The sequence below is a fragment of the Protomyctophum parallelum genome (genome assembly GCF_964188405.1).
Source record: "Protomyctophum parallelum genome assembly, chromosome: 4".
Taxonomy (NCBI): Eukaryota; Metazoa; Chordata; class Actinopteri; order Myctophiformes; family Myctophidae; genus Protomyctophum; species Protomyctophum parallelum.
Genome location: NC_139700.1, coordinates 9540730 through 9563804, shown reverse-complemented (window position 1 = coordinate 9563804; position 23075 = coordinate 9540730). Strand labels below are relative to the sequence as shown.

General features: G+C 40.3%; 2 protein-coding genes across 12 annotated transcripts in view; one reads left to right on the top strand and one right to left on the bottom strand.

The window, feature by feature from the left end:
* The window catches only part of dgkzb (diacylglycerol kinase, zeta b), a 62720-nt gene extending 58610 nt beyond the window's left edge, over positions 1-4110 (bottom strand). For 3 of the 4 annotated variants that reach the window (XM_083763101.1, XM_083763103.1, XM_083763102.1), the window contains exon 1: positions 3903-4012. Coding sequence is in view for 1 of the 4 variants with exons in the window: in XM_083763104.1 (XP_083619230.1) it covers positions 3903-4030 (128 nt within the window). In the remaining 3 variants the exon portion in view is untranslated. Of the gene's footprint in view, positions 1-3902 lie in introns of all 4 variants that reach the window. The other variant, XM_083763104.1, reaches the window with a different exon arrangement.
* A 5824-nt stretch (positions 4111-9934) lies between these two features.
* The window catches only part of phf21ab (PHD finger protein 21Ab), a 38943-nt gene continuing 25802 nt past the window's right edge, over positions 9935-23075 (top strand). For 5 of the 8 annotated variants that reach the window (XM_083763111.1, XM_083763112.1, XM_083763110.1 and 2 more), the window contains exons 1-6: positions 9935-11251; positions 12580-12619; positions 13881-13932; positions 16344-16442; positions 20441-20473; positions 21512-21577. In XM_083763111.1, coding sequence (XP_083619237.1) covers positions 11236-11251; positions 12580-12619; positions 13881-13932; positions 16344-16442; positions 20441-20473; positions 21512-21577 — 306 coding nt within the window. In that variant the 5' untranslated portion in view covers positions 9935-11235. The remainder of the gene's footprint in view (positions 11252-12579; positions 12620-13880; positions 13933-16343; positions 16443-20440; positions 20474-21511; positions 21578-23075) is intronic. The other 3 variants (XM_083763107.1, XM_083763106.1, XM_083763109.1) reach the window with 3 other exon arrangements.

The window sequence follows — 23075 nt, the reverse complement described above, 5'->3', positions numbered from 1 at the left end:
CAAATCATTGCTTCAATATTGCAATGTGTACAAGAAAGTTTTTTTTTTTCTCTTTTTTTTTTAACAAACAAAACATTCTGCCTTTTTTCCCACGCTTTGCATAAAATGTCTGCTATTAAGCAAAAATACCTTTCCTAAAACAAAATTCTAATTTTTCGTGTTTCTCGTATATTTTGTGTAACATAAGGTTCAGGGCCATAAGATTCTCCACCTGGTCTAGACAAGGGCTTTCTAGCCTATGAGACTTCTATATAGACGTTTGCCAGCTTCACCCAATTACGCTCCACATTCAATCTTCAACATTCTGACTTATTCAGATACTTTCAAATTCGCAATTTTGCTAATCACAATACTCTATTATTCCCACAGATCCCACCGGCTTCAGGTATTGACCACATTCTACCAGTTACTCATCTGCCAAAAGGCCACATTTCTTTTCTATATAACTTTTTACTGGTAGACAACCCTCCTGCTTTGCATAAGATCAAAGCGGGTGGGAAACCGAATTGGGTACCACTCTGTCAGATACATTTTGGTACAATTAACTCAACCTCTTCCTGTGCGAGACTTGGTCTCATCCAATTTAAAGTACTTCACAGGATACATTATAGCAAAGCCAGACTATCGAGAATATACCCAGATCTCCTGTGATAGATGCTCTCAGGCACCAGCTGATTTGACTCATATGTTTTGGTCATGCCCAAGCCTGCTGAAATGTCTTTAGTGTTATCTCTGAAATTCTAGGATTGAATGTGGACCCTTCACCTTGCATTGCTATTTCCGGTGTCCCTGAAGAGGGAACCAGACTGAACAAGACAAAAATATAGTTTAATTTGCGTCTTTAATTGCTCACCGCCGTATTCTACTGCTATGGAAAAACCATCTACCTCCCTCAAACACATCCTGGTTACGGGACCTTTAATGTCATTTCTGAAACTAGAAAAGATTAAATTTGCTGTCCGCGGCTCTGTTGAAAACCTTTATAAACATTGGCAGCCTCTCATCTCTCACTTTGATTCACTTCAAGCTATCTCATTGGATTAGATAAGTGTATAGGTCACCCGAGGGTGCAGACTTTGTTACATCATTGTCACAATTCACAAGGAGCATATGCCATCTGAGGCCGAGTCAACATGCTGTCTTCACCCTGTCTTTCCCTTGTCTCTCTCTCTTTCCCTCTTTTTTTCTTCCCCTTGCTTCTTTTTAATTCTTCTTCTCTTTTTCCCTTTATCGGTTACAAGGCCACCAGCTCAGGCCTCTTTTAGACGGCGACCATCTCCATATAACACGTCAAAGTCCCGTTGCGTTCTCATTTTTTCTTACCCTTTACACGAGAACGCACACGTTATGATATAATGTGCTATTATGCTATACTGTCGCTAGGTGGCGATAACGGGCTGCCAAATAGACAGGTCACCCACGTACAAGAAGAAGACGCAAGCAGCGCAACACTGCTCTGGGCGCGCGGCGCCACGGGATGATATATATTTATTAAATAAACGCTGCTGCCGCGGCTGCCGTCTATCACAAGGCTTTTTATTTACATCATGGTTTTACATTCAACATCGCTGATGAGCATCACTTTGTAGGCGAGGAGGGAGGCTTGTTCAGGAACTCCATTATATCATAATGATATTGCTCTGCATCAATGTAATAAACATATGCGCTGTGAGCCAACGTGAGCCATGATGTCATAAGTTTTGCGGATTCACCGTTTTGCCTGTTTATATGGAGACCATAGGAAACGGTGTTCTCAAAGATTTCCACTCTGGGAGGCGGTTTCACTTCGTTGCGTTTTCACCTCCTGAGAACACGGTTCTCGTCTAAATGACAGCAGCAAACGATACTTTATTTTGACGTTTTATATGAACACCATCCTCGTGTAAATAGCACCTCAGTGGCCTTGTGGTTAGAGTGTCTGCCCTGAAACTGGGAGGTCGGGGTTCGATCCCCGGCCGGGTCATACCAAAGACTGTAAAAATGGGACCCAATGCCTCCCTGCTTGGCACTCAGCATCAAAGGGTTGGTTTGGGAGGTCAAATCTACTAATCAAATGATTCCCGAGTGCGGCACGGCTGCAGCTCACCGCTCCAAGAGATGGGTCAAATGCGGAGAACAAATTTCACTGCGGTAACGTGTGTGACAAATCGTACGACTTTGACTTTCTTTTTATGGGTGGGAGGGGGGGGGGGGGGGGGTACTTGGGAGCAGGGGGAAAACTGGTGGGTTTTTAAAAATGAGAAAAATCAACAAACAAGCACTGACTACCATGAAATGCACCTACTGGTAATTATATGTATGTAGTAGCATGTACCTATGTATAACATGTATGTATGCAATGTGTCACTGTGTGCGTAGCACTGTTTGTGTTATGCAATGTTTGTGTTTACACAAACACTCAAAATTGTCCATTCATTGTCAATGAGATTTAATGTTTGTGCACACACACAAAAAGCTGGACATATGAATCAGGAGTGAGATACCATTCATCAGCCTCAATAATTAGTGTCTGCTATTTTTCTGTGTTTGTCTGTTTTGGGGGGCGCTAGGGAAGTAAGGGCCCGATTCATACTCCTATTTTACAGCTGTTTCGGCGCTGTAGTGCCGAAATGATTTCGGCCCCTCAAAACAGATTTCCGTTACTAGGCCTAATACATATGCTGTATCACAGTATCGACCTTAACCTGGTGAATTGCCTGTGTCAGTTTGCTCATGCGTGTGGAGAGGGAAAGTAAAAGACAATTTTCTGTGTGAAAATGTGCATGAACGTGCACATGCATTATTGTTAATGGGATTTAATTTTTGTGTTAGGGACAAAACAAACATGGATTTATCTTGTGTGTGTGTGTGGGCTGGGTGGTATAACGTATTATGCAGGTATGTTGTGGGTTGTTGCGTGCCATCAAGTAAACATGCTAATATAATTCATTACCGTCTCCGATCTTATCCTTTGGCTCTGGGGACTCGGGAGAGCTTACCTCGTGATTTGCATACGAGTTGACAGTCTTATCCATCATGAGCAAATCAGAACTTTCAGTGCCTACTAGATCAGCAACACTAAAGGCTCTACTAAAGCAAAAGGTAACCAGAGGCAGAACATCACTGTGTTGAGAGAGAAAACAATTATAAAAGCACTCTCCTCTCATTGCTTTTGATGTGCCATGCAGGATCAAACAGTTTCAGTGCTTTTCAACTCGGCCACAGACACAAGACTCTGTCACACAAAGCCACAGCAAGACGAGCCAGGCGTATCATTTTCGTCATTTGAGCGGGTGTGGTATCCCAGAGCAGAGCTGCTGATCAGAGGAGAGCGCTCAGAGAGCAGACCCATCTGGAGGACTCCTGAAGAAAGTTACTCAGCCAGAACACACCTCTGTAATGACATTATGTGTAGTAATAATAATAATGAGGCCTGGGACAGACTCAGAGAGGATGTTATTATGGGAGAGAGAGGAGATGATGATGCTGGACAGTGACTGAGCAGAGACTGCAGAGACCACCAGAAGACCAGATGCCGTTAAATCAAGTTAAGGTCACAAGAGAAACGAGACACTATTATGACGTAGCACCTGTCAGACCAACACTATAATAACCTGATTAGTCACACAAGCACCCCAACAACAGTCCCCTAAACTCGAGGAAGTTAGGGGTAACAACAACAACAACAAGAAAACTTGTGTTCTTCAGGCTTTCATGCCTCGTAGTCCTATTTGTACTGACAAACACGTGATGAAAACGACCCACAGTAGTCTATAAATACCAACGTCTCAACTATCGGTTCTCGTGGGCAAGAGACACATTGGGTTGTATGCGTTCAACATTAACAAACCAGAACCTGTATCCTAAAAACGGGTTGTTTAACGTTTAACAAGAGTGAAATGACAGATTAATTTGAAACTCACATGTAGGGCTGCTGATTTATCGCCTGGTTTTCGGCTGTTTTCGTCTCTCGGTAGCCTGCGGTAAAGTTTATGGTGAATCCCTTCTTCTTCCGGGCGTCAACACACCTTGCTTGTTTTTCGCCATTCATCACTCTTCACTTCCACTTCTCTACCTCTAGAGTGTTGTATGGAAACTGGTGACCCACCGAAATATGACTCCTACTCGGTCTATATGTGATGATGTGATCGTTTTTGCTGTATGTGAAATACCTGCGGCTGCGCTATAAATATCTTTCACCTTAGCTAGTAGTCAGGTTATAAAAACGCTGCATGGTTGGTGTTTAGATTGTAAATGGCCAGAATTCTATTTTCATCATGAGACTAGAGAGTGAGAGTGATTTGACAAGAATAGAAAGTGATGACTGTCATAGACGAGAAGACTTGCAAGTTGCAACGCACATTGGTTATGATCATGTCAGGTCAGGGGCAGCGCACCCCCCGCACAGGTCCCATGTTAGACCCAGAAATGTTGGTTAGTATAGGCCTATAAACTTTTATGATTCAAATGTCATCTATAGGTGGTTGCTAAAAGTTGCACGTTGAGCAATTTGAGTAATTAGCATAATATGTGACCATACTAACATCCTGTATAAGGCAAAAAATAAAAATTCAAATTTCATCAAGTATCATGTGATGTGTCAAACTAGGGGGTTTTAATGATTCTGAATCCATTCCAAGCATTAGTCTAGCACAAAAACACTCCCTGGGCTAAAAACAGCCATAGCCGTCATCACAAATGTGATGAGGTCAGCACAATTAATAATAATAATAAAACTTTATTTGTATACCCTTTCATGACATGAAATGCAGCTCAAAGTGCTTTACAGAACAATGGAGAATAAAAGAAAAGCAAGGCAACGACATTAAAATTGGTAGCTATGGAGCCCCAAGGAGTGTTCTTGTGCAAAACTAGTTTGACAGGTCACATGATAGGCCTACTTGAAGAATGGTGAAATTTAGATGTTCTTTTCCTTATGCATAGGCTATGTTAATGGTATGGTCACATATTATGCAAATTGATCAATAACGTGCAACTTTTAGCAACCAAGCTCCATTAAGCCTATGGATAACATTTCTAAAATAAAAGTTTATACTACCCGCCATTTCTGGGTTCATGAAATTTCCAGTAGACTATCTGTGTGTGTAACGTGTCAACAACACACGCAGAGATGACAGATTGCTTGTAGAAAGGGCAACACCTTTTTACTAAGTCTAAGGGCATTTCAGCTTGGGACATTTTTGTATCGTGCATATTTAATGAGGCAATTTCCATACATCCATCCATCCATCTTCAACCGCTTATCTGTAGTCGGGTCAGGGGGCAACAGCTCCACCAGAGTGCTCCAGACTTCCCTCTCCAGAGCAACATTAGTGACTTCCTGCTGGGGGATTCCGAGACGTTCCAAGGCCAGTGAGTCGATGTATTTCCTCCAACTGCGCCTTGGTCTGCCCCGGGGTCTCTTCCCATTTGCACATTTGAATAAACCAGCAGAAATAACAGCTATAGTATGGCCTAGCATAGATTCATGTATAATTTGAATGTAAAATATTAAAATGTATCTAATATAAAATGTGTTTATAAAATGAGTTTTAGGTGATATATTGCAGATTGTGTATATGCAAATTAGGTACATCTTTACATTTATTGTTTCTTTCAAACTAAGATAATATATTAAATAGGAGTCACCAGAACATACTTTTGTGTTTTGATTGATTGATTGAATAGTTTATTAGACAGAATGTATGAACAGAGTCAAACACAAAACGTATAGCACCAAAACAAAGTCCTTGCGGTCCTTTTTTCCATTTAGGCCCTATGCAATCAATTCATAGACATGACATGAACAATAACAACAAGATCCAATATCATCATAGTAAAAACAACAACAAATTCCATAACACAGTAAAAAATAAACACAGTATATACATTTCCTCTCACTTGGGCCTGCTGAAAGGTGGATTTTCAGGCCTGTTTTAAAAGGTCAGGGCATTCCATGCTTGGGTGGCAGTGCTCGGGTGCTGTAGGAGAATTTACCCATATTTGTTTTGAAAATGGGTGGTACCAGATCGTTGTTCTCACTCCCTCTAGCATTGTAGTCTGTTTTTGTAATACAGGTGGAAATGCTTCGCAGCACCATGACGGACAGCTCTCGTCCGGCCATGCAGGAGTAGTTCCTCATCTTCCTCTTACTTTACTTGGTACAGTTCAGGGAACAGCTGTAGTAGACTATGCAACCTCTCCTCCTTTCTGAGACAGCACTGTGTCCTGCAGGCCCCCCATCACTGGCATCTGTTGCCATGATGAACAGCTTATTTGGTTCAGCTTTTCATAGCCGGCAGCTATGGAAAATGCCTTGTCTAAAAAAATAAAAATAAAGAATGCCTGTCCTTATGTGTCAGTCTGGGGGGGCTGGTGTTGTTCACTGCAAAGTCCTGTGATAATAAGATGGAGGCATCCCTCCCATCTCAGTTGTTGTGGCACAAAGAAGACTCTGCTTTGCTGGACACTGCCAGAGCAAAAGACCAGGTCATTTCGGATATTCTTCGGTGGACAGTTACACTACCCTGCCCATCAAGAGGAACAAGACCACTTACATTTCCAGATGTTATGAGTAGGGAGTGGGACACAGGACTGACTGAATGAATTTGGTGTGGCATGATGAGGCTCCGGAAATGTTATTCTTTATTTACCCAGGGAAGTAGCTGAGCACAGGTGCTCATTTTCAACAACGCCCTGCACATAGAAATACACAGACAGCCACACACACACACACACACACACACATTAAAACCTGGGAGCTGACCAGTACAACCAGTCTTATACTGTTGGCCACTAAGCAGCTCCAGGGGGAGCAGTTGGGGGTTCAGTGCCTTGCTCAAGGGCACTTCAGCGGTGTTGGGTGAGTGATGACCAATCACTTCCCGACCCAGATTTTTCCTGCCCGTCCGGGGAATCAAACCGGGCAACCTTTCGGCAACAAGGGCGCTCCTCTAACCCTTAGGCCACCGCTGCCTCAACAAGTTGCATGCAGTTGTTTTTACAGGAGTTTGACTTTGATTTCAGTTATACACTATGTTGGCCTTCCCAGTGTCTCTTGTGACCGGCGAGGAGAGACTGGAGACAACTCACTGTACTGGCTCCTCACTGTCCCCATCATCGTCACCCCTCTTGGCTTGTTTGATGAAGGCAGGGTCAGTTGAAGCATGGTTGGTATGCTAACATGTACAGTACAAACAAACTCTGGAACACTAAATGTGGTGATTCACAGGAGGTGATTCTCAGGAGAGATACAAATACAAACTGAACTGAAAGGACAGAGAACTCTTGACTCAAGAAAAAATAAACTGACACCATGAAATTGACATTGTGAGAGAGAAGGAAAAAAACTATTTTTGTATTGAAATGCCTTGATATATTTTTGTATTTTTGTAATTCAAAATGATTTACATGCAATATATGTATGCATAAATTGCAAACCTTGAATAATTTCAATAAAGTTTATTTAAACCACATTTGCTGTGGTCAGATGTACATGAATAATATTTGTAAAGATTACTTGGAATAATATTGAACAGAAAATAACTGTGTTTGCTTCAAGTCATTACATGCATAACATATGCTATCATACTTTACTTTATTTGTTCATTTCCGGGACAGTGCACATTAATGAACATTTCAAATCCCCATCTTTTTTACACATGTAAAAAAGCACTTACAGGTGTCTGCAAATTGTAACTGCATGGCCCCTGTAACAAGTAAAAGGTCTCAGCTGTTATTACTACTCTTATATAAATATGATGTTTTTTGCATAGTATTGTATATTATTGTTTGTCACGTTACCCGTTATTTCTGCTAATTTATTTAAATATGCTAATTATATAATTAAATATGCACGGTTTTTGATTATGTGTTTGCACTGCAGAAACTATGGCGTGAAGAATGGGGGGGGGGGGATCTTCCAGTGTTGCCACTGTCTGTTTAACTGGAGAACCTGCAGAGCTAGTTCCAAGTCCAACTCAATGCAGTGGAAACTGCATGTTATACACCTGACTGGGGTGGGCTATTTAACCCCTCGTTTTGCACTATCACCACCTCTCCTGCAGGCTGCATCCAGAGCATGTGGGCTATTCTGCTAGATACCTCTGTTCTAAATTATCAAACAGAAATAGCTGACATTTTAGGAAAAAATAAAGAAATGTCTTAATTCCTCATGGAGAGTAAAAAAACAAAAACAAAAACAAACGGTTTCAAATTCTTCCAAGTCTCATAATAAACAAATTATATCCTCTTCAGCATTACCAATGATCCCTAGCTCTGGTCCATAGCCAATGCTTATGCAGGGCATAATCATATAAGCATTCAGCATTGGCTATGGACCAGAGCTAAATGATTCCATACCTCTTCAATGTGCGTTGTTCTTTTATATAATTTAATTGCAGCCAATGTTTGATTAACGCCGGCATTTGTTATGTAAATAACATTCAAAACTGTACAAATATAAGCGTGGCAATAGCATTGTAAAGAATAAAACTAGGGCTATATACAAAGTAGTTAGTCTGTGAGAGTCTAAAATAATACATCCAGGATTATACAGGCAGACAGCAACCCCTGGTGGTGTATTTTAGTAATGGAACCAGGATACAAAATTGCCGTTGTTTAATCCATGCTACTGTTCGTCCTCACTAAATAAAAAAAGTATTATGCGTTTCACTGGGATGGATATGTATAAATTGCTCACTCACTCGCAACAATTCCGGAATAACAAAAAAAATGTCAATTACTAACTTTGTTTTGGACCAAGTCGCACAATACAAACTTGAGTAACTAAAGAGGACACGCAGTAGTTCTGTACGGTTTGTCCTCCGACGGGAGCCGTAGCTTAAATCACCACCACCACCACCAGTGACTGATCTGACAAAAGATCCGACCAAAAGAATAGAGTAGCCCTCCATATTGCAAAACCATGAATGAACCAAACAGAACCACGAGAGGATAGAAAAGACGTTGGTAAAATTGACTGTCGCAGAGAGCATCCCCATCCCTGCCGCCTTTTGGTTACAGAATGTGGCCTCCAGGCCTCCTCCAGTGCCCTGCCTGCCTGCACCTGCACAACTTTAGCCTAGTGATATTCAAACTGAAGGACATGAATAATAATAATGATAAGTCATAGTAATAATAACAATAACTAACAACAAATAAATCAAACTTAAATAAAACAAAGATTACATAATGGTGGATTAAAGACACGGACCTGCCTCTGGTCCTCCTCGACACTACAATATACAATATACGTACTACAATAAGTGTAGGCGGCCTAACGAGTTTACAATTTGGTGGTGGGAAATGTGGAATGCATGACAATCCGATTTTGGCCAAGTTCACATAACAATAAATAGGAATACAAACCTAAAACAAAAAGGTTTCAAGTATTAAAGAATAACAAAATGTTATTATACCCAGGTCGGGTCAAAGTATTTACATAATTAAACCGCATGAGCAGCATATTTCACTTGAAAGTAGCGCCGTACGCGGAACCAGAACCTCAATAGAATGCCAGTGACAATGAATATTGGGTTATAGACCGATCATGCGTTATAGTGCATTGAACTCGTAAAGTACAGGAGCAGAGTAAAGGAGAGAGGAGTGTTACTTCGTCTTTTCTCTCCATGTGAGTTGGAGTGAGTTTACATCCGGGTGTTTTCCCTAGGCAATGGGAACCGCAGTACCACTGTTCCTTAGGCAAAGTGAAATAAATTCGCCGCACCGACACAAAAAATAGTCCTCTTTCCCAACACGTTTTCCTTGCGCCCCGCGACGCCAATCCACCAGATTTAACGAACTTTAACAGTAAAATAGCAATTTATCGAACGGTTCAGCGTTACAAAACGACTACTCAGTCCCATTTACAAGTAGTTTTTTCCTTCCCCCCTCTTCTTCTAGCTCCTGTGGAGCGCAGTGATCAGAGCTGCTCTCAGGCTGTGGTGAATGAGATTGAAGAAGAGTTCTTCTTGTTTTCTACCTTTTTAGTTTTTTCCTCTTTTTGGACAAAATTATATTTAAACTAAATATAAAATAACGCGGATCCGCCTTGCCGCAGAGCCGGGAGCCTGTCTGACTGCTCTGGGATATTCTGAACGCCGTGGATTGTTGGGGTTGTTTAGTAGAATATTTATTTATTTTATTTTCTGAGGAGAAGAGGAGGAGAGAGGGCTGCTGTAAGTGAGTAGAGAGGAGAGTAAGTCCACATTGGGGCTCCTTTTTATTTTATTATTATCACAACTTTCATTTACTGTTCTTGTCTCTGCTGAAACTTTGGTTGTCTTGACGTCTTTATGGTCGTCTGTGTGTTTTTTTACAGTATTTAGTTACAGGTGGACAAACAAACAGGGAGGGGATATTATTTTTTTCCTGGTCAGTTTTTTATTCTAGGAGTTGGGTTTTTATTCTAGTGGAGGAGGGCCGACTCTTAACTTAGAGCCACATCATGTTGGCCGGGTTCATTGTTTATAAAATGGTCACCGTTATCAAAGTCATTTAAAAAAAAATGTCACTGTATTTTATTATTATTTTTTAATAGACGCTCCCGTTGCATTATTATTATTAATCTTTAAAGGTTATAATTTTCATCAGGCTAACACAGTTGTCAGTGGTTTCTAGCAGCATTTAGCCCTGTGAAGCTAATTTATAATGGGAGCGAATGGGCTGACAGGCTAGCTGGTTAGCGTTAGCATGCTAAATGCCGTTAAGCTAAGCTAACATTATGACACTTGTTCTCTTTGGATATTTGTGTGTGTGTTTTTTGTGTCGGGCTCACCTGGGGGAGGGATGGTTTATATGTCAGTGTATTGAAACAAAGAGTTGACAGTCGGAAGAATAGTTAATAATCCTGTTAATAACAGTAAACATTATGTTTTGAATAAAGCAGTTATAAACAGCGATATGAAGAGGAAGCTTATACTGTAGGACCAGACGGCCATAGTTGGCTGTTAGAGGGCTATAAAACGTGTATTAAATAATAGAAACATTATAACAAAAATATATGTCACTTTTAACAATTAACACAACCTGGACGCCAGAAGCACTTTCTGCATTCATGTTGAAACCCACCATTTTATTTTTTTATCTGTTTGTGTCCCTTTTCGCAGGCCTGCAGGGGAACTTTATTTGGACAAGTTAACATCCTTCTGTCCAGCCGCAGGCAATTAGTTCAATTAAGTAACGTTAACTCTGAAACAAGACGTCACTATTTCAGTTATTTGACATAAAGGAGGAGGTGATAATTGTATTGGTACCATGCTGTCTTCAATTGGTAAAAAGAAAAAAAAAATATCCCACATACTCTTACATCTCTTATCTTCTGTCTCTCTTATGCTTTGGTCACTTTCTCATTCTATGAACTTTATGGATCACAGGTATATCTGGCCACTGGAAAAGTTCTCATGCTATTGTTAGATTTTAATGTTGTTTATCTGGGATTTGAACATTATTCTATTGTTGTACTTTGCAGATGTCTCTGTATGAGAGCATCATAAATCAGTGCTTCTCAAAAAAAATATTTATTTTTTTTGCTCGGGGAACCCCTGTAAATAACTTTTATCCACTGCATTCCTGAATGCATGAATTATTACATGACTTTACAGCATCAAGTATGTAAGTCTTTCCCCCTAAAATACAATGTCACAAGGAAATCTGAGAATATCTGTTTCCATTAGAACAGATTGAAAATAACTTTTATACTTGGCGTTTAACCACTAAAATCATCCCTATTCCGGGGGAAACATTCACCAAAAATAGTAACGGGCTGTGAGCTTGTAGATCTGCTATATTTTGGTGAAGAGACTTAGTGTACTTTTGTCTGAAAAAGATTGCACCAAGTATTTGTACAGTGCAACTCGGGTCTGCTTTCACAAAGTTTAGAGGGTCAAAGTGGTCATAGTGGTTAAACTGAAGTGATATAGTTAAATTCCAAGTATTATCCACTTTGAAAAACCTTGATCTAAATGACTAAACAGTAGGCCTACTGTAAAATGCAAATGGTAAAAGTGGGCTGCTTTCTCTTTCTCTCTCTGCCTCAGTAGTTGCATCCCTCTCAGAGATGGGTACATAATCCTCGCTGTCTCAGGTTCTGTGATGATGATAACAAATGATACTCTTAGTATCATTTGTAGTTGACCTGTTTTGGATGTAAGTGTTTGAACCCAGATATACAAGCAAACTAAGCATGACATAGGAACAGTGCTAATAAAACACAGCACTTTTTAGCAGGACAGGGAAGTAGATATAAAGGTCCCTGCACACTGAGTGAGTTTTTCGGATTTTATCAGCGTTTCTTCTCTATCGGTTTTCTGGAAAACATGTCCAGTGTCACTGTGCATTGTGCAACCACCTTAACGCTGTGGAAATGTCACTGTGTGACCTCTGACTTTTAGCTCTAAAGGTCCCCACACACCAAGCACGTTCAGTGTGCAACCACCTGAACTCCTCTTTTTGGATAAAACAAAAATAAACTTTTCTCATTCTAAAGTACATTATTATTATTATTTGTTTTTATTATGCCATAATCCTATTACAGATGATGTGTGGTAGCCACATTTGTAACAAGCTTGTGTTCTGTGTGTTGAATTCTTTGTGTTACAGGGAAGCCCAGTGGGGTGGAATCCAGACTCACAGCCCGGCGGTAAGTTCTGCCATATGCCTCCATTTCAGGGGTAAACAGAAGGAACTAGTTGCTCTGGATTTTAAATGTCAAAAGGTCATGGCTAGATTTAATTATCGATAAGATCTTTACCCATAAAGGTACTAGACCACTGGTCCCCCATCTGTAGTTTTCAGGTGACCCAGTGTTATAATGCCTTATAAGTGCATTACAATGCACTATTAATGTGGTTATAACGCATTACAGACCTGACCTTAATATAAAGACTTACCAGCTGTTTTAATGAGGACCCCCTTGAAAATGAGTTGCTGCAACTCAAGGTGCTTTTAGTGAAATTTCAAATAAATAAATAATACCAGAAGAGAAGTTGCCTCTGAATGTATATTTTAAAGCCAAGATAATAAGTTGAACATGGAAATGTGAATAACTCAGCCCCTCCAAATTAAGTAAAAAAAATTCTCCCACCAAAAATATCTTGCACCTTCCCTCTGATTAGGCATCTTGGATTCATTTGTGACATCCATAATCAACTATATTCTGTCCAGACATAAGTGGAACGGATTCTCCAAGAAAGATTATCACTATTGTTTGTAGTTCGATATATGCAGTATTTATTAATATAAATGGTACTGCAAGTTTTGCATTCAGTGAAACTGGTTATCCAAGAAAGAGAGTCACTTCAGACAGTATTTGGTATTTGGTTGTATTTGAATTCCTTTAGAACAAGATATTTCACCTCTGGTCCTTGGGGACACCCAGTACTGCTTTGTTTCCTACCTTACCGGGTAGATAATTGCATTCACCTGCTGTCCAATGTCCCTGTTTAGACAACTAGAATGACAAGGTCATCAGGTGAATGCAATTAATTTACTAGTAGAATAGAAAATAGGAGATGTGGAGTACAAGGGTTGAATTTGAGTGTGCTAAATATAACAAAACTACCATCCATAAGCTTTATATCCGCTATATCGCTCTCCCGATTTAGATTAATTGCAACAATGTCAGAACTACAGTAAAGATGGTGGCACATCTGTGTCCAATCCTGTGCACTGTGTGCTTTAAATTACTTAAATTGACATTGAATCCGTTTTCTTTTTTTCCCTCAGTGGTCAGTATGGCCGCCCTAACAGACTTGTGCCCAGTGCAATTAGAAATAACGCCATGTCTGGTTAGATTTGAAGTAGTAAAGTAAAAATTAAATCTGACTGACATATTGAAGTAAAGTTTGCAACCTTTAACTTGTAATGTAACCTGAACCAGATTTTCTTGTTTAATATTCTAGCGGCTCTTTAATGCTTCAGTTGGATGCTGTTCCCACTGGAGACGGTGTTAAGGTAAATTATGAGATTAAATATTTTTTATATTAAATTGTATTATTTGTATACATGTATTGTTTTAGATGGTCTGCATTATTACTCAAGACAATGCATGATAGGGTGAATAAATAACAGCTAATTTCATTTCATTTCATTCAACCAGTAAAAGTCTTGACCTTGTGTTTTTCCGAGTCTTCATGCATCCCATCAAGATCTGCACTTGTTCTCTTAGAACAGACAAAGGTGTGTTAGTTATTATATGTCAATTAACTTATAGGACAACTTGTAAATTACTTCATGTAGTAGTATTATTATACTAGTATTATAGTTAATACAGTACAAAGCAACTTGTAGTGTAGGGTATAGGGGTGGGACGATTCACTTACCTCCCGCTTCGATACGATATCGATACCTACGGTGCCAATTCGATTTATATTGCGATTCTTAATTATATTGCGATTCGATATTGCGATCTATGAGATTTTGCCCCTAAGTTACTTTTTATTTTATTTTTTATACTAGAACATTTTTAAATTATTATAAACAATATAAAGTATAAACCATAAAAAGTTGAATCATGCACTTCAACGCAGCCAGTCAGTCTTACTTTTAAAAAAATCTGAAAAAACTAACCTAAACCTATATATATATATATATATATATATATATATATACCACGATTCAAATTTAAAATTGTGGCATTAAAAAAATCACGATATTTGGGTGAATCGATTTCTTTGCCCACCCCATTCATTTGTGTGGAGTACATTGTGTACTGTGTCTAAGTGGTAAAACACGTATTTGTTTGTGCCGTAAATGCATAGCTGTACACAGTCATGTGTGTGTGTTTCTTTAGTAATGCTCGGTAGCAGAGAGACTGTGACCTAGCGTGACCTTGAATTTCTGAGTACAGATGGGTAGACTGCCTGTCTGTCTGGCCGAGTGTTAGACTGATTAATTGACTGATTGTCTGGACTGTGACTTATAGAAGTTCTGACTGACTGAAAGGAAGTAGTAGGTCCACATAGTAGGTATATTGTTCAGTCGGTAGACAATACAGTAGTCCTTTCATGTATGTCCTTGTATTTATAATAGACCTATAATATGTAAGCATGTATACACACAGAGATGATGGTTTCATAACAGTAAGTGTTACCTGTAACAGGTGGCTCAGAGGTGAGCAACCGTTACCTAGAAGAGTCGTGTGGGGTTTGAACCTGACTGGGGCTTTTCTTTTTCTTTTTTTAATGTTTGTTTTTGTGGCCTTCGCCTTTATTTTATATTTTTTGTAGAGGGACAGACAGTAGGCTGACAGGAAATGGGGGAGTGACATGCAGTAAAGGCCGTCGGGATCGGGAGTCGAACCCGCGGCACACTGCCAGACTCTGACTACCGGCCAAGGTGCCTGGACCGCTGAGCCACGGCCCAGGCCGACTGGGGCTTTTCTGTTTGGGTTAACTACCCCTTATCCCTAAACTTATTTGCCGTTTCTTTTTTTTTTCTTTTTTAATTCTTCAAATTGCCGATCTACATCAACACGTGCGCTTGTAGATTGGATATTTGATCTATTTTAAAAGGTTTTTCAAAATATAAAGAAATGGCAAATACCTTTTGGGATAAGTGGTAAGGGGTCTATGGGTCTTCCTTATGGACACCTTCACATCCATTCAGCAGTATTGGCTCTAGATCTGGAGTTGGTTCACAGGTACTGCTCATACCAGTGGCGTATCCAGGGATTACGTTTTGGGGCAGACAAGATGTGTTAATTGTCGTCTCCCCGCGCACAATCGGAGCACTAAAGGTTTTCATAGAGATATACCTGCCAGACGAGTAGGATACAAAGGCATGCATTTACATTCCAATGGGTGATTGTCAGGGTCGCGCTCGGCCAATCAGCTGTCCATTAATAGTTCTCAGGTCTTGTTTTTGTCTTTTTCTTCTCATTGTATGGATTTTGGCCATGAGGCAGAAATGGATTTGGACAGGCCTGCCCTCGCCTTATTGTAGATACGCCTCTGGCTCATGCTGCTCCTTAATTAGGTTGGGTTAGATGTAGAAGAGAAAGTACAAATGTACTTGAATATGTGTGGAGAATAAATGAAACGGCAAATAAATGTCCCAACCCATATAATCTTCCGTTCTCTTTTCTACCCTGAGCTGTTTACTGTGTACATATCTTTATTTACTACTTTTATTTAGATGATGTTTAGCATAGTATTGTCATTTTGTCTATCATTAAATGTTTCGATTAATTGAGTACAAAAGGACCCCAATGGAAACAAGCCATAGGCTTTCTTGGATAAACCCTTTTTAGCAGACCATGTACTGTACTTCCCTGTGCAACTGTTAATAAAGTATTCTATCAATCAGATACTTATATTTACTTATGTGGATATCTATATGAATTGTGTGTTCTTTTCTATCTTCAGGCAGATCGTTTCCCCAGACTGGCTGGCAGATTGAGCGGCTCGATGATGGAGCTGCAGACATTACAGGACGCTCTGAAGGTGGAGATCCAGATCCATCAGGTACAGCAAACACCCTCAACACACAGCCAATATGTCTTTAAGCAAGACACTTAAAAGGGCTTTTCACACGGGAAGTGGCTTACGGACCCACCTAGTAATTGGTTTTCAATGAGAGGCCCTACGTTTGGGTAGGAGGGCACAGTCGATCTGACGGGTATATGCCGTGAAATTGTCACGTTCGAGCTCATCTCACGTGCACTCGATATTAAATGGTAAATGGTGCATTTATATAGCGCCTCTATCCAAGGCACTTAACATAGATTGTGCATTACATTCACCCATTCAGACACTGATGGCAGTGGAAACCATGCAAGGCACTAACCAGCACATCAGGAGCAATTAGGGGTTCAGTGTCTTGCTCAAGGACACTTCGACACTAACTCTGGGGGAGCCCGGGTTCGAACTGGCAACCTTGTGGTTACCATCCAGCCACTCTACCCCTGAGCCACCGCCGCCCCGAACAAATAGAACTTCTCCACGATCTGACTTTTCAGAAGAACTTTATATCGTGTTAACAGTGAGGGCACATTCTATATCAGTTACAGTTGTTGTTTTATACTCTGTACAGTGTAGTACAACAGCGTCGCTTACAAAATAGAGCAGATCTACAAGCCTACCATGCATTGGTAGCTGAAGTTGGTAGCATGTAGATCTGTTCTTTTTTTCTCATACATACAAAGTTCCCTCCCTCTTTTAACGGCATGGCTCTACAGGACTTGAGCTTATCTGGTGAAAGCACGGATGAGTTGGTCTGTAAAACAATTTGGAAAAAGAATGGTCCCCTCAAGCATTAGAAGGTCCTTCTAATGCCAAGTACACAGACAGCATGTAAATGCAGACATTAAATGTCAAATACACCCAGATTAACCTTATATCTAAATTAAATTTCTAACCTATCATGTAGGCGTGCAACAATTGAATTGAATTGAATTAATCGATTTAAACAATTATGAAAAATTATCGATTTGAATAAAGTACCGGGTAATTGAATCAGGGTTCCTACTACTCAACTATGAAAGGTATGGGAAAGTATGGTATTTAATTTTATACTTTTCCAGGTCTGGAAAAGTATGGAAAATGGAAAATAATGTATGGAAAAAATATTCATGTTTCCAGACTATTACTGCTGTTCTGTTTTCCCAGGCAGGGGACTTGGGGGGGAGCCTCCTGGTCCTTGCCAGGTCGGTGATTCCAGCTCATAGCCTTTAACCCATTTTGGGCGGGAACCCCTTTTGGTGCATTATGTCATGCTTTAGCTATTGAAAAATAGCAGATCTACAAGCTCATAGTGCGCCACCGAGTGGCGTGCTACGAGCTTGTTGGTCTGCTATTTTTGAAAAATAGCAGACAGGGCGGCCAGGGTGCCTCTATACATACATTCTGGCACAGTGGCACCAAGTGGGCCTTTGCACGTCGAGGCTTGGCCTAGTGCTGCACAATTAATTGAAAAAATGTCGGAATCTAGATTCAAACACCTACGCAATCTCAAATCCTAAATTTGAGCAAGAATCGCGCAGTACTAGTTGGCTGTCCAATTCATTGTAGTTACTCTTATGTTTTTTTGCTACAAGAGAGAGACTTTAAGAGAGGTTTAAGTCGAGCACTTTGATGTTGTCTGTTTAAAGCCACAGTAGTTGGCTCCAGGCGCCACATTTTTAATGTAGTAATGTTCAGCAACTACAGACTAAAGACAAATATTTTCATGAAAATGAGGACCCCCTCTCACAGAATCGTGATCTCAATTCTTGCGGAGGAAAATTGAGATTCACATTTGAGCAAGAATCATGCAGCACTAGCTTGGCCCCCTTGGCTGCCCTGGGAGTATGGACACACCAGTCACCTACAGTAATACTGTAGGCGACAGACAGCGCAAGCTGGAATCACCAACCAGGCAGGTTATGTGTAATTGTGTATACATACAGCAACAGACTTGATGCCAAGCTGCCTCTGATTGGCCTACCGAACGTCTGACGCACGAGAAACGGCTTCGCCTCTAGTTATGTGTCACATTTGCGAGCATTGTCTGCTTTGTGTAAATGGGGATGCCCCGCGACTTTCTCTACTTGCGGGACTCTGGTGGACGAGGATTTACTATTGAGTTGCAACCCGAAAGGAGTCGGCTCAAGCGAACTTCGCAACGTCGACAAGACAACTTGCTCGGTGGTGTCTCGTGGCTCAACTTTGCTTGAGACGGCGCCCCTCCGTCCCGATCTAAAACTATACTTTTATCGGCCAAAAAAACAAGTCTACGGTTGTTAGTGTTGATAGTGATGGCAGCGGGATTCAAACCCTGTAGGTGTGGATTGGGAGTCTAATGACTAACGATGCATGCTACGGTTGCTACCCAGCTGGCTGCCAGAAAGGTGTTTTCTGGCTGTATTAGAAAGTGAGAATTCCCTGCCCCGAAATTAGTCTGGAAAAAGTATGGAATTTAGAAATTCCAAATGTGTAGGAACCCTGTTGAATTTCAAAAATACAGAAAAGATTTTTGATCATCTATTTCTGCTATTTGTTCAGAAAATCTAATAGAATGACTAATTGATTAAAAAAAAGAAAAATCTAGTAGAATTATTTTCATGTTGATGTAAACATGTATTTTGTAAATGCACTTTTGATTATTCGACAAATCAAAAGTAATCGATAAAATAATCACTAAGAAAATAATTGATAGTTACAGCCCTACTATCTTTACGTCTAAAATAAGTTTACAACCTGAATCATTTAAACTACACATAAACTAATGTCACTCTCAGATTGGGTTGTTACTGCATATTAATCAAACGACATGGAAATATATCAGCCATAGAAAATCACTTCTTAAATAGCAGTTTTACAGTTTTACTATTCATGCTTATACCAGGGCTCGAAATTAACTTTTTTACTTATATTATATACTTACTTATATTTCAAAATGAAGGAGCACCAGAAAGAAATTAGGAGCACCCACCAAAATCTAAGGAGCACCAATATGTAATCGATTTTTTTACGTTCATAAAAACAATAATATAACGTGTTGTTTACTTTACAAATAACATGAAATGACCAAAGTATAAAAATGCATGCCAGAATTTAACATGTAGTGTCTGTCCCTCATCCATCCATCTCTTCAAAGAGACAGAGGCATCAAACATCTCCAGATGAGGACCCTCTAGTCTACACTGATTCCGGCCAGTCACATCACCTGTTTTCTTATTCTTTGTTTTGTGTTTTTCACCTTCATAGCCTATTTAGATCATATATTAGAATTTCTAATATAAAATAATTTCGATGTAAAAAGGTGGATAAATTACTCTAATGTTTTACTTAAGTAAAAGTATCAATACTGCTGCTATGTAGAAACACTTACAAGTCTGCTATTCTCTCTCCCTTCCTCTCTCTCTCATTCCCTCTCTCTGTGTGGCTGTGCGCGCATACACACACAGCTGAGCCGGTCCGCCTCCGGAGCTAGAGGCTCCGGTCTTTTCTGAATCTGAACGCTTGAAATAATGTACTTTCTGACACATGGTGAAGTTGCGAGCCGAGGCGCTCTGGAATGTGAGCGATGCAGCGCTCAATGTTGTCCCGTACCGTTGTGTCAAAGAGTAGTTAACTACACACTCCACACGTTGGTTTGTTAGCATCAAGTGCTAGTGCAGCTAGCAGACAGGAGCAGTGCAGTGGATGTCAGAGAGCGGCTCAGAGCGCCCGTTTTTCTACAATCGATCGTTGAAGCCAGGCGCACCACAGTAATTATTTGTATTGGCACTGGTGCTCCCAAATATATTTTTAGGTTGCAAAGATTAAAATTCAGGCGCATTTGCGACCAAAATGGTCGCTATTTCGAGCCCTGTTATACTCATTTATATTTTGGGGATATTAGTTTATGTAATACACTATGACATACTGTATTTCATACAATGTTATTGCAATTTGTTTTATAGTAGTACCAGTTTCAGCCACTAAGTGTCACTATGGTAGAGGTGTTTCTTAATTATTTTCTTCCCATGTTCCTCTCCCAGAAACTGGTTGCCCAGATGAAACAGGACCCTCAGGTAAGCTGCTCAACTTGCGAGGCATTGTGAATGTGAGCATGCAGGTCAGCTATTTTCACAATATCTTTCTTGTGTAATGTTTGACAATTTGGCCAATTGTTTGACCATTTTTAGTATAGTTTGTTACTTTGTTCATCTCTTTTGGTACAGTAACGATAAAAAATTATGAAGCAGATACCATGTTTACCGTTGAGTGAGAAAACAATGTTGCACATTTAGCAAAATCACTGACAGTTTGAGAATCACCGACTTAGAGCAGTGATTGTAAAACTAAGTAATGTATTATTTGGCCCCATATGATAATATTTTCCACAAGAGTCCACAAGATTTGTGTTGTTAAAAGGTTTAAAAAATATGCCAAATGTTCAAAATACTTTTTGAAAATGGCAGATCTACAAGCTCTCAACTTGGCGCATCACAATGTGCAGTGAGCTTGTAGATCTGCTATTGACAAATAGCCGATATATTGGGTTAAAGTGGTTAAACTGATTTTGGTGCTATATTTGTATATATTTATTCACGCTCAAGGACCACTGGGGCTCCCCGGACCCCAGCTTATGAACCAAAAGTCTGTGTTTGTGTTCATGGCGGTCCTATACTGAGATAAACAGCAGCACTGCCTGTCTGACTCACTCTGTTTCTCCTTCTATTCTCTTTATACTGTTAGTGTATCTTTCCTCTCTGTTTCGCTGCGTCTATCTTTGTGTGTGTGTGTGTCTCTGCTGCATGGCTTTTCTTTTCTCTCTCTCTGTGCGTGCGTGTGTGCGTGCGTGCGTGTGCGCGGTGAACGAGTGCTGAAGCAGTCTTTGTTGTTGAAGCTGATTGGTGTTGTAGCTTTCAGAGAGCAGTTATATTGGCGTTGAAGGAATCTGTTGATGAAGCAAGCCGTTTGAAGCAGATTTCTTACGTTGACGCTGACTGTACATGTTTAGTATTGAAGCAGACTAGTGTGTTGTTAGTGAAGTTGACTGTTCATGTTTAGTGTTGAAGCAGTACAGAATCATTTGTTCACTGTGTGTGTTTTTTCTCTCTCTCCAGAATGCTGACTTAAAAAAACAGCTCCATGAACTACAGGCCAAGATCACAGCTCTCAGTGAGAAACAGGTAAGTTTAATACAAACTTAATTTTACTGAATTAATACTGCATCGTCATCACAATCCATTGTTAATGCTACCGCTGGCAGCACTGTGCTCTACACCCTTCTGTGGAGTATAGACGAAGGATGACACATGCAGATGATTAGATGAGGAATTAATTAAGTCCCAAGTCCAACAGTAGATGATTGTATTCGTCAATTCCTATTGTTTTGAAATAAGCCAATGAGAGTTTGTCACATTGACTAAATGTTTTAAATAGACTAAAAGACTATTGGTTGAAATGAGCCGCGGGCTTATCACCACTCTGGATGATATGACATTTGTAATTGGGTTCTGGTGTTTCCATGTTTCCTTCTATCCCACTGAAGAATGGGTTCAGAGTCGGACAAGCTACCCAATCGTAGCCTGACCTGCCTGATTCATTTTGGAACATAAAGTCCAAGTGTCGGTGGATATTTAGGGAATTTACCTGAGGTCTATTTATCCTACTGAGTGGAACGACAACCTGTACAGTGAAAAAGAAAAAAACAAGATGCAGTCTAATAATGGAATGGCCTCCTCCCTGTTCAGTTACTACAGTATATGCGCAATGCAAGTAACTTAACGCTTTAGGCCGCCGGCATTTATTGATAAACTGTGATATAATTCACGGCGGATGTGATCTGATGTTGGGGTGTGTGACGATGTTCTAGCTGCACCGGTCGGTAAACAGGGAGGGATGATGCATCATGGAGGGCATCACAGCGTTGGCTCTGGGCCGTGGAATAAACCTTGTTTTGACCAAAAATGCCATTTGGGACAAGGAGAAACAGGCGTTTGAAAGAAACAGATAGAATGGGTGTTTTATGGGCATGGCGATCAGAATGGCGTGATCCAGTGTTATTGACACCAGTCTAGCAACCCCATGCTAACGTGAGTAGCATTATGACTTGATCAATCAAAAGCACTATAAAAGACCAATTGCCATACATCAACTGCATTGGCGTTAAGCGTAACATTTATTAATTGCTTTTAATTGACGTAGATCTAATGCCAATGGTGGACTAAGTGTTAACTTGTATGAACACTTTGAACAGACTCAGATCCATACAAATGACAATGTGGTGCAAGTAAAATCATGCTGCCATCATTCCGGCATTGACAAACTGGCTGACTAGTGTGGTGACTGACTAAACTAGTGTGGTGACTGACTAAACTAGTGTGGTGACTGACTAAACTAGTGTGGTGACTGACTAAACTAGTGTGGTGACTGACTAAACTAGTGTGGTGACTGACTAAACTAGTGTGGTGACTGTCTACAACTCGGGATCCCAATCATCCGATGGTAATTCCGATGGAGCATTAGTCCGACATGCGGGAACAACGGTCGGACTAGCGCTCGAACATGCGCTGCTCCCGTGCTTGCGGTTATGTTTCTGGTTTAAGGACTTCAGTGTTTTGTACCATACTATTGTATGAGTACAGAACAAAGAATGTTTACTTTCGCCGTCTTTGTTGAAGAAGA